Source organism: Lichenostomus cassidix, chromosome 2 (genome assembly GCF_008360975.1).
Source record: "Lichenostomus cassidix isolate B80296 chromosome 2, HeHo_3.0, whole genome shotgun sequence".
In the NCBI taxonomy this organism is placed as follows: Eukaryota; Metazoa; Chordata; class Aves; order Passeriformes; family Meliphagidae; genus Lichenostomus; species Lichenostomus cassidix.
Window position 1 is genome coordinate 18421011 of NC_139482.1, and position 19596 is coordinate 18440606.

General features: G+C 39.4%; 1 protein-coding gene across 2 annotated transcripts in view; it reads left to right on the top strand.

Moving 5' to 3' along the window:
• Nucleotides 1–19596, top strand: part of NEBL (nebulette) — a 252787-nt gene that overhangs the window by 91259 nt on the left and 141932 nt on the right. For both annotated transcript variants that reach the window (XM_085050564.1, XM_085050563.1), the window contains exon 4: nt 18137–18244. In XM_085050564.1, coding sequence (XP_084906690.1) covers nt 18137–18244 — 108 coding nt within the window. The remainder of the gene's footprint in view (nt 1–18136; nt 18245–19596) is intronic.

Consider the following 19596-nt stretch of genomic DNA (forward strand, 5'->3'; position numbering starts at 1 on the left):
TTTGATAGGGGCTGGAGAAATAGCTACAATGGAGCTAAATTCACCTTGTGTTATTCACTCAGTTTCTCAAGTTTATGTGGCTTAATGCATATTAAAAACGGTCATAGTGTTTCTGGTTTATTATGGAGGTTTTGCACTCTTTGCAGTGTCAGGTTTTGGGTGGTGAATATAATTTATAGTTGTAATTAGTTAATACTATGTGCAGTGCTCTCTGCCACTTGATAAAGGAAGACCAAGCATTGCATGTGTATTTCTAACCCCTACATTTAGGATGTAGAATTGTATAAGTGAATTACAAAAATAGTTATCATTCTTATGCGTGGCTTTTACCATGTGCCCATATTGTTTTCAGTAAATTAAAAATAATAAATAGATGGTATTTCTGAACGAGTTGCAAAAAGGTATCCCGGAACAAACTCTGCTCCTGCCTTCTGCTTTCTCCACATTGAGAGTCAGCTAATAATGTGACTGATGGCTCAGCAGGGGTCTGAGAAGCCTTTCTCAACCTCATCTAGAGTTCCTGTGCATCCCAGTATGGATGGAGGTAGCACATCTGGCAGTATTTGCTTTGAAGCAGGAAGCGTGAGTTTGGGATTGTGGCACCGTCTCCGTTGCACTGGCTGGCAGAGCAGCTTAAGCACGTGAAAAGCATACACTGCATCCATTCAAAATGTGGTTGAGCATCTGTAGCCGTGTACACTCCCTTGAATTCCTGGCAGAAATTCCAGCTGAATCAGCTAGAATTGCACCTGGCACTTCCATCGCGCTATGGTAAAAGAAACGGGCTGACCTAAAAGTCAGATTTATGTGGATTTAGTTATGGAACTCTCAATAAAATCAGCGCTAACTTTAAGGGCTGTATATCACTTTGGAGTCGATAATATATACTGTGCTTGGGTAATTTTTGCTTTTTTTTTTGAAGGGAAAGAATAGTGTCCTGTTTTGCTTACTGAGTCTTTTTCTGGTTGTGAGATGCGTATGTAATTACTGGAGTCACGGAATTGCTTTGGTGTGAGCTGGAGGAATCATAAAAAGGTTCATGGGAAAGATTTTGTTTCTCTGGGCTCTGCTGAAGCTTTTTTTTGACATTTAGAGAGGCAAGATGTGGTGTGGAGTTCACAGAGGATTTCAGGCTGTAGTTAAAAGTAAGTTGGAATTTGTTTGACCTTTTTCCCTGTACATTCTTTTCAGAGCATTAGGTGGCTGAGGTCAAACTGAAATGTGTCACTGGTCAGTGTCTGAATTTAATTAGTAGGCAAGGACTTGGAGAACTCTAAAGTACAAGATGCTTGATCACCACCTTCCCTTTTCAAATAAAAACAGAACATGATCTGTTTGTGTTTTCCTTTCACCACCTGGTACAGTTTCTTGAATTTGTTTGTTTCTAAATGTAAGGTTAAAATGTGGGAAATGTTACAGAAAACTGTTGCACTGTCAGGCTGGTTATTCAGCCTGGTTTATGACATCTGCAATGGTTTATGTGGACAGTCACTACTATATATTACACTTAATGACGGAAATTATGAACAGTTTACCGTATTTACTGAGCTGATTTCCTGACTTCCTAGTCAAAATTGCCAGCTTTATGTTGATTTATAGATAAATCTAAAAAAAATTAATTTCATACATTTTACCCTTAAAGAGACAGAGACTGCTGTAGATGAGCATGATGAACTGTGATAGAAATACTTGCTGGCATTTAAAAAAAGCAATACTCAGCTAGTTGAGAATGGCTTTCCTAACCCAAAACACAGTAGTAACACTCTGGATCTTGGTAACAAATACGTTTGCAATAACTCAAACATTTTTGTTCCTGAAATTCAGCTTGTCTGATTTCTTTACATACTACTCTCAGCATTTAACACAATGTCAGGCTTGAATAGTTTTGAGAGAATGACATGCCCCTAGTTTGAAAACAGTTTGCAAAGAATTTTTTTACATGTAGGCTTTTAACAGTTATCACATCAAAGAGAACAGAAGCAAGAAAATCTAAGATATTAAGTCTGCATGATTGGAGTTTTTATAAAATAATCCATCTTTGATATGTATTCATTATTTCCATGTTACCAAAATCCTTGCCAAAATACAATTCAGATAGGGCCTTCTAAGTCTTCAAGTATTTAGTATCAGTTATGGCAACACAGATCTGTGTCTAATTTTCCCCCTTAAAACTTGAATTTCTTTTATATTGATTGTTAAAGAGTAATAGAAAAGGAGACAAAATTTAATATATTAGTTTGAAGTGTATAATTATACCAACAATGTTTTCTCAGAAAATTCTTAGTTGTTTTGCTGTGCTTTCTATTTCATCACTTTGTCACATATTTTCTGTGCTGTAATTTTGATTTGTTTACTCACTTAGCAAAGTGATGAGCAGCTGAGAAGAGGCAGGATCATTGATCTTCTGTTAACCCATGTTTCCACAGTGTTGTTATTTTTGTCATGATTTGAGCAGAGTACATAGGGTATTGAGGCTCTAGTGCTCTAATTAACGCTTAGTGCTTTTGGTAAAAGGTGGCTGTGCAGAGTCCTCACTACCAGGTTTAAACTGGATTCCCCATGGATGCTGTGGGGATTCAGCCCAGTGGCCACACTGCTGTATTTCTGGGGTTCCTCATGTTTCTCATGGGTTCTTTCTCACTCTGTGCCTCATGTGTCCTTCAATGTATGTTGAGCAGGACTTCTCTTATTAGGCTGAACTGATAACAGCCTCAGTTAGCATCTACCTGTAATTAATAATTTCAGAGGATAAAGTATTTGCCAAAAATTTAGCTGGCAGGTGGAAATGGGCAAAGCAATTTTCCCCATACAGTGCTGTTAAAAAGTTAATAAAAAGAAATAATTAGAAAATCAAGATACTTGTCAAGAGTTATCTTGTGTCAGAGTCATATTTAATCAGTGCACAAAGTGATTGTGATAATAAGTTTCTGCACATATACCATGATTAATAGAAGCTATTCTTTGATGGAAATGATTACATTGTACATGTTGGCATTTATGGGAGCTTGTTGCATTTTTTTAGAATATTCAATCTTCTCACTGTGTTTTCATCTATTGTTTTCTCTGACAGCTGGAATAAGACCATGAAGTCAAGTGGCAGAGGCCAGGAGGTCTCTGGTTGCTGAACTGCCTTTCTTCTTTAACTTTCAAGTTAGATTTGTTTGCTATAGTTGTTACTTTTCTGTTTCTACTTGGTGGTTTATTTCAGTTCTAAAATAGAAAAGGAAAAACTTGCGACAAAGTCTTAAACTCTTCCTGCAAATTTAGAATATTAGTAACGTGCAAAGGCAACATCATCATGTAATTACCTACTGCATGTGAGCAAATAAGGTTTTACATGGAGGCAAATCAACTTGCAGATAGTTCTTCCTCTCCTTCCGTCTGAAAAATTAGCCATGCATATGCTTCATGTTTTAAATAACTGATCTTCATTTGGGTCAATAACCACCACCTTGAAGAAATGGCACTTCACAGAAGTCTTAAAGTCTATGTGCATTTACTGATATCTTTGACAAAAAAGTTCTATGTGAAATTCAACTACGGCTGCTTTTAAGTTTAATTTTAAATCACAGATCAATAAATGTGAGCCTCTGTATTGCTCCTTTGTAGTCACCTACAGCTCTGGCACTGCTGCTGTTTCCCTCCTTCCTCTAGTTGTATTCTTCTGTGCTGAGTTGCCTTCTTTGTAATCTGAACATTTCTGGCTGCTTGTGCAGCTCTTCTACTGTATGATGTGTGGAGGAGCTGGAGGGGAGGATGATGAGAAACCATGAGCAAAAATATCATAATTCTTGTGCAGTATTACAAACATTTTATTAACTGCAATGTAGTTATAATTCAGGATGGCTGTGCCTTTAGATTTTTTCTTTTAAATGTTTTGCCATGTGTTTCACACTGCTATCCATTTGCTGGATTCCCTTTGCTTGATGGTGGCTTTTATTTGTCTAATTATGTATATTTTAATAGTTAACATTTTCTATTTCTGTCTCATTTGATGCTGGTGCTACTAACAAAGAGAAAACTGAGACCAGATGGTTGCCAAACAGTGAAGCCACCTGGTATTCTTGCACTGCCAAATATATTTTCCCCTCCATTTTTCTTTTGAAAATTACTGAGACAGATCCAAGATTTTCTGAGGGTCCCAAGGATTCTTGCATGCAGCCAGACAAATATCCCAAATCCCCTTAAATTTATCCTTGAAATTTTATTCCTTTCTGTTATTTTTCTCTGACGACTGCATCTCACACTCTCTTTCTGTTGTACCACTTGGGTGTCCCACTGGAGCTCCACACTCCTGACTCTCATGCTCATGGTTTGCAGACTTTGCTCCAGTGAGGAGACTCTGAGGCTGAAGGTGAAGGTCCGTCCTGACCACTGCTTGCTCCATCACCTCTGCAGCCACCAGCACTGCCAGGGTGGGACAAGGAGCTCCCATTGCAAGCAGAATCTAACAGGGTTAATCTTCAGGAGTGCTACAGGAGCTTCTCTCCATCTTGGGCTATTACTAGTGTGTCGCAAACAAATGAAGAGCCACCCTGCCGAGCGGGGCGTTTCGGATTCGCAGCCTGTGGCTTGCCATCTGATGGATGCCCTGTTGATCTGATCTGAGCCCCTATCAGGGCTGTGACAGTGTGAGCTGGGACTGACATGACCATCGACTGAGGATACAATAGTGCACTCACAGCACACAGTTTGCTCAGAGCAGCAGAAGTTACACTAAGCTAACCAAAAATATTTTTTCTCCGGTACGAAATACATCCACGCTCTGTTCCCCATGCCAGTGCCGTATGCCAATGTGAGCCACACCATGTGCGCAGTGACAGACGAGCTGCTTGAGTGTGTGCTTCTCACACTCCTCAAAAGTCTGGTATAGGCAGTGCCTGTGTCAGTATTGATACATCTCCGAGACAAGCAGCGTTAACACACCATATTGACACAGGTCTGGGTCAGGGAGTGGAGTGTAACTCCTCACTTAGCTGCTGCCTCTCCTCTGCATCTTCTTCCTTCCTCTGCCTTTGTAGCTGATACTCTGGATCCTGCTGGTTTGTAGACCCCAAGGACCTTGAATAACACTGACATGAATCCCTGGGTGCTGTGGCTCAGTGACTATAGGTGTCCAGCTGAACAGCCTGGTGGAATTATGGCAGAGTGAACAGCTGCCACTATGCCAGCTCTCAGCAAATACCCAGATTATTGCAGTGTCTAATGGCTCTAGTTCTAGAGTGCTTTGCTAGGAGCCATACAAATTCAACACAAAAAAACCTGTGTCTGCCGGAAAAGAACTTATACTCCATCTGTAAGAATCAGGAGAAGGCTGTAAACAGATGAGAAAATGAAAGCTATAATAAGTTTGGCATTCAGCAGTGTAACAAATAGCTGTCTCTAATGCTGTGTGTACAATGTACCTACATCTACTAATTTCTTGTAATTCCTTTCCTCTTGCTGTTGTCTGACAGTGGTTGTGACAGCACTGAACTTTCTTTCCGGATCCCTCTGTCTTGTGCTGAACATATGGTGTCTCTATTTCTTTGCTCACTTTCCTCTTATTTATGTACATGTTTCCAGGGTGTTCTACAGGCATTAGAAAAGATAGACGTCCTCTCTTTGATAGGTTTTGAGCTTCATTATTGCTCTACCACTGGTTGTCTACCTGCTGACATGGTCTCCCTAGATGGCTGCAAGCTGTTGTGTAGAGCAGACCCTTTAAAAAATGACTGCAGGTGAAACTGGGTTTTGAGAAGTCCTTGTTCCTGCTGGTTACAGTACGTTGGACACAGTCCCATTACAGCACACACACACCAGTTCAGCAGTAGTTCTTTCAGGGAAAATATAACAGTGGTCTCCCTTCAAAATTTCCCATGCTTTGGAAAATAGAAAATACTCCTTCATATCTTTCCATCAGGCAGGAATTATGTCTGTTTAAGCTTTGTACTAGGAAAATAATGTAGAAACAATATTGTGGCGGAAATAATGCCCTTGAAATGCCTGCCCAGAGTTACTCCTATATGGTCTGTTTAAGCAGCCAGACATAATGATTCAAATGTGCTCTACAGAGGTAGATTCATGGAGTGACAAGGATGTTGCTTCTCTTGGTTTTTTCATTGTGAAGAAAGAGTGTTTGTCTTTGAACTTCTTTTCTGTATTATACTAGAACTAATTTTTCAATATTTACCACTTCTCAAAGTCTGTGAATTGTGAATGACAGGAGGTCTAAAGATTGAACTTACTGCTACTTTTCCCCACAGCAGAAAATACTAAATGTTGTCAAGGAAAAAGACAATCATTGTTTGAAATCTGGGAAACTTGTTTCTAATCTCTGTAATTCAAATAAGTATGTTAGAAGGCACATTGTGCAATTGCCACAAGTTGGGTTCTTTTCTTATTATGCCTGCATGTGAAGGTACTGTAGGCATTGGATGAAATGCTCTGCAATCAATGAACATTTCAGGGCATTTAAATGCTTCTTTTATTCAGCTTGTTTGATTTGTACAGGCTGGCTGTGTTATTACTCACAGAAGCTGTATTTGCTTTCTGTGGAATATACCTCCTTGCTCAGGAGAAGTGGACAGGGCAGACCAAAATCTCACATCTTGCATCTTACCTGTAGGATATGATGTTTCCAGAGGTATTGAAAAGGGGATATAGCATGCTGGCTGAATGTAGGCTCATACTTTTTCCTTTGAGATACAGAAATCTAAATTATATGCAAACCATGTCATATCTGAGAAAATTAGCATTTTTCAGAGGTTTTTTGACATAGTGTTCCAGTCTATTTTGTTGCATACAAATGTCACATAGAGTTTGTATCACTATTGTGACACTATCTCTGTCACTTCTCTCCCGCTCCTAAAAGAAAAAGATTAGGTTGTACTGGGAGGGATAAGTTCCTTCTTATTTGAGGTGAGAAAGAAAAATAAACAGCATTGAAAGTTCTGATAAAGTTTGCAGAATCAAAATTAGCAGAATCACAAGTGGAAGATTGTGTTTCACAAGTGGAAGACTTTACAGTAGTGATAAAGCTCATCTGTGTAATGTTTTCGAAACTTTAAAAGGAACCAGAAGGTAGGATGTATCAGATACAGGAATGCCATTTGTCTCTTTTATAAGAGGCAATGATTTCTTTCCTAGTTTTCCCTGGTCAGTCAAGGAAAAAAACCCAACCCCAAACCCCAAGCCTGTGGCTTGGGACTGAAAAATAGTTGCTTTCATTATACATGTCTCAGGAAGTTTTGAAAAAGCAGCATGGGATTGTATTTAAATAACAAAGACCCTTCTTTAAATTCTCACCTTCTCTCCACTCACTAAGGGCCATTTAACAAAGGGAGCAGTTTTTACAGCTGGGGTGATTTGCAACTGCTCTCCTCTTTCTCTTCCCTCCCTCCCCTCCTGCTTGCTCATTATTGCTAGCTCACATCTCTGATAAAAAAAAGGAAAGTACAGCCCCTATCTGCTCCTTCGGGATGCCTGGTCTTCATTCTCTGAAGCAGTTTGTTTTTTTTTTTTTTTTTCTCAAACACTTCTCAGTTAATTTCTGGACTAATCCCTCAAATTTGTGGACCCTTTCTTTTCTTTACACTTTTTTTCTCTGTAAGTAGGCCCTGCTGCTACACCCCACTTTTTGCTGTGATCCTAACCCAGCCAACTGTCACTTTTTAGCCTGCAGGGAACCTTCTGGTACTAACATTCCTGCCTTGTTTGTATTAGAAGGGCATCTCTCACAACATATCCCTCGCTGTTTGAAGCAGAAGTCATGTGTATTCAGTAGGAATGAATAATGGATGTATTTAAAGGGTAACTTGCCCTTCTCGTTCCTTTGCACATCATAAATAACCACTCTTTTAGTTGGTTTTTACATATTGCTCTACAGGCACAGTTTGAGAAAATCTGGTGATTCAGCTCTCAATTTAAAAACCACTGCTGTATGCAGCTGGTAGTTTCTGTGTCTGAAAATGGATTCCACTCCAGACTCAATACTGGCATGTGCAGCTCTAGAATTCTGAAGATTTAGGAAACTGGTCATGAAATTGTTTTGAAGTAGCTCACATGAATACAGCATCACAGGAGATGTACAGACAACGCAATGGGGAGTGTTGGAGCTCTGGATAGAGTTAATTTCACCTGACTTTCTACATATTTTTTAAGATATATGTGGATATCTTCTCAAGATACCTAAAGGTTTTTAAGGTAGTTTTAAGTAGTATTTTTACATTTTAAAGTAATTTTAAGATGTTTTAAATACAGTGTTTTAAAAAATGTTTTAAGTATCTTCTTCAGGATGAGCCAAGTTCTCTAAAAAGGTCTTTTCTCTCCACTCCCTGTTAAAGTCAGTTGGTTGATGAGGTTCTGCCTTTTGTTCAGCAAGACCTTTGCTTTTGGCCAGGTGTCACCATCTGAAGAATTCCCTGCGATAATGGTATTAAAGGATAAACTGAACATAGAATTTTCCTGTTAACTGTAACAAGCTTTAGCTGAGGTACCCAAAGAAGATCCTAAAATTGAAGGCCAGGCTTGGAGGATGATTTAATTGTTTGATCTCAGTTTAAGGCTGTAAAAATGAGAGTCTAAGCAACAAATGGTTTTGAGATAGGGGGGCAGGGTGAGGGAACTGGGTATATTTTTATTGCCCATTTTACTTAGATAACTGACAGATGGGGTGGAGTAACTTCCCTGTTAACATCAACACTGCAAAACTAGCCCCCAAGTTACCCTGTTCTCTCTGTAGGACTGTCACCTTGAGTATGTGGCTAAGATTATTTCCTATGCATCCCTTGGGTCCTGTAGTGTCAAGAGCCTAGGACAACCTGTATCTCTTTTCCCATGAGTTGTGGCAGTACTGGGATCCAATTCCCAATGAGCATGGGGACTCTGGAGTGGTGAGTCTGTATCCTCTTCGTGAATGAGGTAGATTTACCAATGCAAGCATTTTCTAGGAGTAAAGGCAAGCAATTTGGAGGTGTTGGAAATTGTATACTCAGATGATTCGAGCATCAGGATTTGTTAAAAAAGGACAGAACCAGGTTGCAGCTCTGATGACTTTGGCATCTTCTGATCTCAGTTCGTGTGGCTGTAATTTTGAAATTGCACGACTTTTCTGTTTAACACTTCCACTCTGCTTGTTGTTATCATATTATTTGAGAGGCTGATGATGTAAATATTAGATTTGTGTTTATAAGAGGTTGCCTACATACTGAATTTTATAAGAAATTATTCCCTCTAAGTGATTCAGCTAATGGGCATCTCCAAATATTAACATTTGGAGGGATTACATTTTCTTTACAAACATCTGGGATTCAATTATCTTTATGAGCATCTGTCTTATGATAATTTTTGGAATTTTAGTTGGGAAAAAAAAATTTTCTGTGTCTTTTCCCTCTGCAGCTGAAATTCATTAAGACATTCAGACCTACCTGACATTCAGAGTTGAAAATGAATGAAAATTTAAACATAAAAGGCTGTACTGTCCACTCTGTATTTTCTAGTATGAAATTACCTTTCTTATATGTATCATTTTGCATTCACATTCTTTTTCTTCTAGCTTTAAAATGAAGAACAAAATAGGGAATTTAGTCTTGGAAAAACGGGTTTTACTATCATGTTCTGGCTAGAGTTTAACTAAGACTAATCTCAGGGTGCCAAGAAGTATGTATTAACTGGAAGTTGATTTTATGGACTTTCATATTTTTTTCCCTTTTTCACTCCAACTTTTGAAAAGGAAGTTCCTTGTAGAGCCCTGTGCTACCTTCATGGTGCCTTCAATAGCTTTGGCTTTATCTTCATTGCTGAGTGGCAAAAAGATAACTTGGAAGGCAGAAAAAAATTTCTTACAGTTAAGTGGAAATAATAGGTAGTCCCTGTCCCCTTCCCTTGGTTGTACAGAGACGGAGGAAGTGACTACATGAGACATCCATAATTAATGTGGCCAAGGGGGCACAGGCTGTGTGCAATGGGCATGGATTTTGCAACAAGGGTTGCACTGCAGGCTCCCATTTGGTGTATCAGTTTTCAAGAAATGAGCCATAAGTGGCACAACAAACAGTTCTAAGGAGGTTCCACAAGAACACCTTAAGTCAAATGATCTGTTAACTCCGTGGAATAAGAGATGTGTTTCTTTGCCATGGAAATAAACAAGAGGAGAGGTAGAGGAATGAGGCAAGAGGATGGTTATTAGTGTGAGTGGTATATAAGGTGCCAGCTGCATGGTGTCTGAATGAGAGACTCCCAGCTTGCTAGGCTGTTACAAGAGGCCAGAGGGTGTAATTGCACAGTGTCCCATTATTTCCTGTGACTCCTGTGTGCCTTCACATCTGCATTGCTCAAATCTAGATTTTTCAATTCTTTTTCCTCTGCACTTTGTTCTGGGCTGCATTCTGATGGCTCTCAGTTGGACTCATTTCAGCTTCTTTCTTCTGCTACAGCAGTGAACATTTCCTGATTTTTTTGGCAGTTGTTCATTAAAGTTTTACAGGTATTTTTTCTTTACATGTCATGTGCTGCCTTCTGTTGTCCATTAGTGTTTGTTTTGGTTACGTTTTGTAGCACATGACTACCACTCATGCCCTTCGTCTGTATTACAATTTTCTGAGGTCAGTCTTCTTTACATCCCTTCTGTGGTTAATCTTCTCTACATGCCATGCCATATTTTTAAATTCAGTTCTTGGCTTGATTCTTTGTGTGAATATTCTACACTCTTTGGATCAATATGAACCTTGTGTTACTTGGAATATTTATCAGGTACCTTTTGTGAGGTTTTACTTGCAGGGGCTTTGCAGGGATGGGGTTGTTTGCTGTTTCTTTTTTATCCCCCCAGAATAGCTGTAGCTGCCTGTCTTTTGTGTGGATGTGCATTTGTATGTTGTATCTTTCTGGTACCCAGTGGGCAGATTCCTCTGAGCTCTGCTAGTGCTGTGAGCCAACTACAGGCTGCCTGGCCATGGTTTGTGTGGCGCTGAGCCCGAGCTAACACATCCTGCTTCTCAGCAGGACTTGCTAGCTCAGTCTTGGTGCCTCAGCCAAGCAGCAGCGGCGTATTTTCTGTCCACCGTGGAGCGTAGGCATATAGCAGCTCACATGCTTGTGATTTACTGCATACTTCCTTCAGAGTACACATCTCACGAGTTTGTAGTTTTCCTGGTGGTTGCCTGGCCATTCTCTTTCGTGCTGATGAAAACAGCAAGAAAGGCACTATATGTTTAGTTCAGATCCTGGAGATAAAAGCCATATTCCAGGATTTAGCAAGTCTATACATGAGACATTTAAATGTGTTTTCTTCCCTACACCCCCCCCCTTCATACCCCACTAAGTCTGATAATTATAGTTATGTTTGGAGAACTTTGCTGTTAGTGGTTTCATTTTAGAGGGTATTATTAAAATTTGTGGTAATTTATCAGGCTGCATTTGGATTATATATATCAACCTTTCATTTTTTGCCTGGAGATGAGATATGGTAAAGTCAGATCTCTTTCTGTTGTGGTAGAGTAAGTAATCCTTCACCTCCCCAGACTTCTGTTCCTTGGAGATAAAGTAGTTCAAACACAGCATATACCCAGGGGTAGGGAGTGGACAGAAGATATGACACTGTGTCTCTGTCATGAAGGTTGCAACCTCGTATTTCAGCTGCAGCTCTGCACCTAATTTGTTTAGTGCTTCTAAAATGTGGGGGTAAAGTTTGTTGCTCAAGTTGAATGGATGATAATCATCAGAAGACATGGGAGAAAAATCAGCTTGTTTTGAGAGTGGCCCGTTCTCTATGTCTTTTTCTCTGCGTGTGCAGCCTTTGGAAAACATTAATGTTACATTTTAATAGAAAAGGATGGAATCTCACTGACTACCACTTTTCCCAGTAGCAAAACAAGGTGCAAGGCACTTGAAAGCATACTTAGTAGTGTAAAAATAATTTCTTGGGCAGAAGCACCTACGTAGTTTCAGTGGAAGTGATTTTTGATGGACTGAAGCCTAGTTGACTTGTTTGGACCTAAGCCTGTTGAAACAGTGTCAGATTGCAACTCTCTTCAGTCATAATTTTACTTGGATCCCAGCTACTGTTCACATGCTGCTGTCATACATCCAAATGGAGGACTCCCATATTTTTCTCATTCTGAAATTGTTGATCTCTCAGTGCCTCCAATTTCCTGTCCCTGCACATCCTAGGGTATGGAATGCTTTTGCCCATGCATTTTCTCTGAGCCACTTGCATCATCCTCAGTATAAACAGACCACATTGTAGAGACATTCTCTCCAGAGCTGCTATTTATATATTTTAATTTTCCCCCATCCAACATTTTAACTGTTCTGATGTGGATTCCAAGATTTCTGTTATTTAGAAGTAGTTCCCTGCTAAAATCTTCAGGAAATTGCATTGCAGAGATTTACAGATGGTTAGAGACTTGCTGAGGCTGTACTTCACAGGGTTGCACAGACAGACTTGCCCAGTGTTTGAATGAGGTATGTAGAAAGACAGAATATTTAATGATAGCTATGGTACTTGAAATTTTTACTCCATATAACTGCAAAGAGTTTTTATTGTGTTGGAGTATTAATGCTTTCAGTTTTGCATCATCGTTGAATGAGAAACTTTCCTCTCTCAGAAAGTTTCAATGATTATGATGAATGCTTCAGAGCTATGAATTGGGAAAATTGATTTTTCTTCCTATAATAAAAGGGAAAAGACCTAAAATATGGCTCTAAAATATGCATTCTAAAGACCATTTGAAAAAATCACAAACTTCATTCTTGGGGAATTTTTGGTTTTCTTTACCTGACAAAAGTAATGAAATCTGTAACCCTACAGTCTCCTGTTACAGCAAAACTTGCTCATCAGTGGCCTTTTAGGAGTCCGTGGCTCCTTGACTTCCCTAAGGAATACCCAACCTAGAGCTTCCAGCTCCTATTCAAATTTTGAGGGCAGTTTGGTCTGCCATATATGCCATTCTCAATTCCTTTATTCCTGTTTAAATTTACTGTGTATAATAGTTCTAATTAAGTGATGGTGGGAAGACCATGTTTTACTGGCATTAGGAGAAGCAATTCTTGGGTACCTTTGTTGGGTCTTCTATGGGACTTAAATGTACCTCTAATATGAGCAGAAGATTAGTGGGATGTAGAGCTGTGGGCAGTGTTAGAAGACAAACTATGCCATGAAGACTGAAACCTGGCTTTTTCTGATACATCAGTGTCTGGAATCCTCCCTAAGAGGATTAGTCAACTATAAAGAAGTCTTACTGAGTTTTGTCTAGAATTGTTCTTTAAATTTTATTTACCTGTTATTTGTTGTAGTCATGTTCAGAAAAACCTAATTTACAGAGTAAATTTTATCTCTGTCTTGTCATTAATTTTGTAAGAAGTAAGATAAATTGAGTCAAAATTAACAGATTATATGCTCTGTGGAAGAAGCAGATCCAAAGAAAGGCATCTTTGCCAAGATGTACCTCTAGGACCTGGAGTGTGACAGAGGATATCTTGCCAGTCTGTAAAAACCAGTGTATTAGCAGATGGTGACCTTTGGGAAGTAGCTGTGTGTGCTGGGCACAGAAGGAGCAGATGGCTCTGGGCAAGCCTCAAACAGAGCATACCGAAACAAATTCATACATATTCAAGGTGTGGTAAAGACTGTAGGTCTGTGAACCCTCCTCTCAGAGCAAATGTGGGTGTGAAGGGTCCCATCTTCTCATGCTACCTGCTTACCCCTTCCTTGCTGGACATGGGACAGGATGATGCCACAATCTGTGGGGCTATGCAGTGTGTCAGAATAAGGAAGGCGATTTAATCACACAGCCACCCAGTCTGTATGAGAAAGTGAAGAAGGGACTGTACAGGAAACTAGTTTTAACACTGCCGTAGCTTTTGGGGAATTAATACCTGCTCTGTAGTGGCTGAGTATCTTTTTGTGGTGCAGATGGAATGAATAGTGTTTCTGAGGTCAGCGTTATTCACAGCTCTCCAGTGATGAGAAGATCATGATAATCCATCACATGGAATTTTTTCTCTGCTTTTATTTATTTTTTTTTTTTTTTTGGTGTTTTTGGACTCCTATGGTGTTTGTTCAACTGATATGTACTTCTGGCATTGCAAATGAGGCTGGACTAAGGGTAGGTGCCAAAACCCCCAAGAGTATAATCAATCTTTTATCCTCCGTCTATATTTTTGGAGTATTTTTTCCAGGAAAAATTAATCTTGTTATCCTAATAGGTGGCTGTGCTGCCAAAGTGCCAAGTCTACCTGCAAAAAAAATGTGAGCAGCATTTTCTCCAGCACAGTATTTTATGTAGAGAATACGATGGACCCTCTGTCCTTCAGCATAGAATGGACGCTCTGGCTGCTTCATGCTGATCTTGTGAATGGATTTACACCATCTGGTCTTTAGGTCTCTCAAAGATCTCGTGCTAATGTCACAAATCTGAGAAGTTTCATTTGTGAAAGATCTGTTGGATCACTTAGTCCTTCCACTGTGGGTTTGTGCAGAATTACTTCTCATGAAGTATTTTCACTTAAAACCTTTTCATTTATGGTGATTTATTACAGTTTGATTTCTAATGTTTATGCCACACATTGTCTCTCAGAAGATCAATTTTTCAGGTCAGACACCACTGAGGGTGCTCTGCATCTGTGACACTGCTCTGCATTTTGGAACCAGTGCAAAGCATTATGAGCCACTGGCTGGGATTTTGTTGAGGAGTTACTAAACATCATCTTTGTAGGAAATGACTGCATTTATGATTCAGTCATTAGGGATTATACGTTTCCATTTCAAAACAAAATTTTGAGCGTTTCAGTTTGTGATGGGTTGACCTTGGCTAGCTGCCAATCTGCTTGGTGCCCACCAAGCTACTCTCTCGTTCCCTCTCCTCAGCGGGACAGAGGCAGAAAATAGGAAAAGAAAACCCTTGTGTGTCAAGGTTTTTGGGAAAATGCAAGGGTTCCACCCAGAAACAAAGCAAAAGAAAGATTTATTCTCCTCTTGCCATCAGCAGGCAATGTCCAAGCTGCTTCCTGGAAGTAGGGTTTTGGTACACATAGTGGTTGCTTCAGAAGACTGCCTTAATCACTCATGTCCCCTCTCCCCTTTTCCTTTTGTTAAGCATGATGTTTTAAGATATGGAATATTCCTTTGTCCTGGCTGTGTCACCTCCCAACCCTCATGCACCCCCAGCCTATGGGGGTGATGTTTGGGATGATGCTGTGTGAGCACTGCTCAGCAATACCCAAAACACTGGTGTGTTATCAGCACTGTTCTGGGTACAAATACAAAGCACAAGGGCTGCTAGGAAGAAAGTTAACTCCATCCTGGACAGACCTGGTGTACATTTAAATGATTTGTTATAGTGATGTTTACAGCTCCTACACAGAATATTCTTTTCAGCTTTAAATGACTGATGACAGTGTTATTATACGACATTTTCTGGAAACAGAGGTATTTTTTCTTTTGAACTTATGCTAACTAGGAGTTTTAGTGGGCTGCATTTCACAGAGCTGTGTTCTTCATGAAACCTTAAATTTCTTTGCTATTTTTCTAACTCAAATCTACATTTTGAAGCAAAATCAAATAATGCATATATTAACTCTGCCACTATTTTAAATAATTTACCTTTGTAAATGTAAGGTTAAGGTTTCAAGGTAGCTGCTCTGGGAGCTGTAGTTAACCTTATTCCTGTGAAGTGATTTTTCAATAGAGAGTAGGAGCCCTTTTTATCTGACTGAGGGATTAAAATAATTTTAAGTTAAAACTATCTAGTTCCCTCCCTCCCTTCTTCTTCTGTTCCTTTGTAAGATGAATAAAGGTCACTTGAAGTTAATGGCTAGTACATTTGGAACTAATAACAGGAAATGCTCTTTCTAACAATAGGTAGTCTCTCTTTTAGGCAGGGCTGAACACATTTCTAAGATGTGTTCTCTTGCTCATAATTCTGGTAAACTTCAAGCAGTAAGGCTGAACATTTCCATGTCAGCTACCTGCCTCAGGCCAAATTTGGAATTTTTGTGCAAAATACTCAGCAGTTTCCAAGGCTGAGACTATTCCCTTACTTGGAATTATTGACAGGTCGTTTGTTGGTTTGTTTGTTTTGAGCATTTGACTTCAACCAAGTTGTTGAACAGTTCAGTTGTCTCAGCATTTAGGGCTGAGGAGTCGAAGCTTGCTGAAATGAGAATCTTTCAATATTAGTTACGTGTCCTTGGCCATGGAAATCTGTCCAATGTTGATAAAGTTTTGTCTAACTTCAGATGTAGAAAGTTCAGAGATACTCCTAAGACCTCTTTCCTGGCAGTCTTGGCGTAGTATGTCCACCCAGTATGTTTAAGGAAGCCTCTGAGAGTCAGTGTGAAGATGGAGAGCCGTTTGGGAGAAGAGAGATAATAGGCAATGAATATTGGAGTGCCTTGGATAAAGGGATTTAATAAGAAGCTGTGGAGAGATGGACTAGATAGTTTAGAAACTCAAAATGAGACAAAGTGACACCTGGAGTATGGCAGTCAAATGGAAGGAAAGTTTCAGAGGGGTTGAACCTGGGGGAGGTGAACAGAAAGGCATGGGCCAATCAGCCCATGGTTTGCTCAAAAGCCTGAGTGGAAGGCTCTGTTTCCTTTGTCTCAGGCTGGCATGAATATGTTATTCTTGTGTGAAATCTACAGCCAGCTCTAAAACTGGAACGCGGGAAAAATGGTAATTTGTTGATGGGATCATTTGCTGCTCTGTCTCAAGGATTTGTTTGGTGGGTTTATGTGTGAGCTAGATTAAAGAAAAAGCAATTTTATTAACATACTGATTAAGGTTTAGGATGGGGAGGACAAACTATGTCCTAGAGCATTGTCAATCTTAACTTTTGTGATTTAGGGGTATTTCTTCCTGTGCATCACTATTACAAGATTAAGTGCTTGTCTGTGAAATAAACCTTAGCCAGCCTTGAATTTTGGCTGGACGTTATCTGGTTGTCAGCTGTGTGAAGGAGAATCCTGCTTTGTCTGTGCTACTGCTGGCCCAGGTGTTGCAAAATCTGGATGTGTGTAGTGAGTAGAGCAGGGGGTATAGGAAGTAAAAGGAAGTTGTTACGGGTAAGATAGATGAATCCGTCTGTGGAGACATGGGTCCTGACTCTGTTGTCACTGCAGAGTTTTGTCTGTTGCTCAACAGTGACTTAAGATTTTGAAGATTTCATCTTGTTTCTTTATGTTGAAACTGAGATCCCCAAGACTGATTTGTAGAAATACTGGCTATGTGTACAAGTAACCCAAGCCTGTTCCACTGTTAATAAGATAACCAAGAACTTATTGCACTGTTAGGTATCTGAGAGTGAACATCCTGAGACCCCTGTACATTTCAGGAAATTCAGCTTATTTTACCTCAGTTTACAGGTTGCCCTAGTAGTGTGAGTATTGCCATGCCCACTTCCCAGTATGCATTTTGAAGATTAATTAATAGCTGTGATGAGAGTTGTATAAAAGCTCCTGAGGAAACTAATATTCCTACTCTGATGGTAGGATTTGAGTAGTCTGGTCCAAAAAAAGGATACAACTTCGTATGGAACTATCTCTGCTGTGTACACAATAAAACAGGGGGCCTTGTCAAAAGATAATATATGAGTACCTGATTAAAGACAGTATCTGAATGTATATGTGCAAGAGGGACTAATTATGCTTGTACAGGCAGCCATTCTATAACCTACCAGTGCTTGACTTCATGATATTTTAAATACTTTTTTAATGCAGTATTTTTTTAACGCATAATTTATGTTTCAGCCTGGAAAGAGACTGGTAGAATCATCATTAAGAGAGGATGAAATGTAAAGCTGTGTGTTAGAAGACCTCCAGATTTAGTTATAGGTAGTTTTCTTCATGTAAGAATAAGTACTGTAGTTCTGTGGTAACTGCTCTGAGAATGAAATGACCATGGAGAGTGATATTTCCACAGCTGCAGTATTTGTGGAGGTGAGCTTATGGCACCCCTGGAGGAGGCAGCTGCTTGGGCACTGGGGAATTCTGCCCAGTTGCTGCCTATCACTCTTAGTGGATGAAGGCAGGCTTCTCCTTTAAAGGCTGAAAGCCTTTTACACGTGCTTTATTTACAGTAAAAAAAATTACTAAATTGCTAGGGGCACATTGTGGAAAATGAAAACAACCCTGTTCTTCTGTATTTTCTATTCTGTAGGTAAAATACAAAAGAGACTTTGAAGAAAGCAAAGGAAGAGGGTTCAGTATTGTGACCGATACGCCCGAGTTACAAAGACTGAAAAGGACTCAGGAACAAATCAGTAATGTATGTGACTGCAGCCTAGAGTGATTGTAGGTGGAGAAATAGTGTGTCTAAGAAAAGGCGTGTTTGTTGGTGTTTCTGATGAAGTCTGTGTGAGTGAACAATCTGACTTTGGTGATTGGTTTGTGTATGTCAGATTTTGAACTGTGTGTAACTGTATACCATGGACTTGTACGGCACATTGGCAATGTGTGTTCACCTCTCCAGCTTTCAGCTAGTATGCTCAAAGTATTTTCTTTATTCAAATGATTTGACACTTTTTGCTCTTTTAATAGAATTCTCAGCAAGTATGAATACTTTTGTAACTTTTTATTTACATATAAAGTATATAGATCATGTAAGTTAAAAAGTTTTGTCTCTTTTTTAGCAGGGGCTGTCAAAATTAGCATAACAAGGAAGATGGAATTTTCTAGAGGCAGATAAAATTTTGATGCTGAGTTTTAAAAGAAAATGCATGCAAGACAATGATCTGCAAGATGACAAAGAAGTGGCAAATAGCAAAACCTTACATGTTTTATTAGCTTACAGGAATGGAATTTTTAAAAATGTGACTTCTCCTGACTTATGTTTTCTCTAGGAAAGTTATTTATTTGTATTGTATTCCCTTGGAGCGTGTTTAACTCACTGCATGGTGGAATATTGGGTGATATATGTAGTGCAAGTTCTGATGCGTATAAAATAGGTAAGAACTGGTGTGAACTAGAAATGGTACAGAATCAATACTATTCCCTTGTCTTGGCTTCCCTTCTGATCATTCTGTTGCTGCAAGAACATGTTCCTATGGATTTCTTAGTGAAAATGTTTTTGCGTCATTCTCTATAGTAATCAAATAACAGCACAGCATCAGAGACACTCAGGGTAAGTATGATCAGAAGAAAATAATGGAATTATTTACTTGAAAGAAAAAAAGGTTTTCCAGCTCGGGATATTACTGAAGGAAAACGTCACTGAAAAATACTAGTTTTTCATAGCAAGGGAGGTTTACCATTCTTGCCAAAGCATTCACTAGTCAAGATTTTGATGTCCAGAGCTGGCCTTTGAGATGAAAATTCGGGCTTACTTCCTGGAGCCTTGGCCAGTAGAGAGGACTGTTAATTTAAGAAATGTGCAACTGCTCCTGCTTATAGACAAGATTAGAACAAAAACTCATCTCTTATGTTCATACGGGGGGGGTAACTGAAAATTCTGACTTGTAAGAGAGAAAAATGTATTTTTCCAAGTGGCGAAAAGCATGGCCATTAAGACATCCATTTGGGATCTGGGAAACTTCAGCGACTCCCTGGTTTTAATCAGCTGTATTTTTTATTCAGACCAGGAACTTAAATTAGGTCCTCTCATGACCTACATAGCTTCCT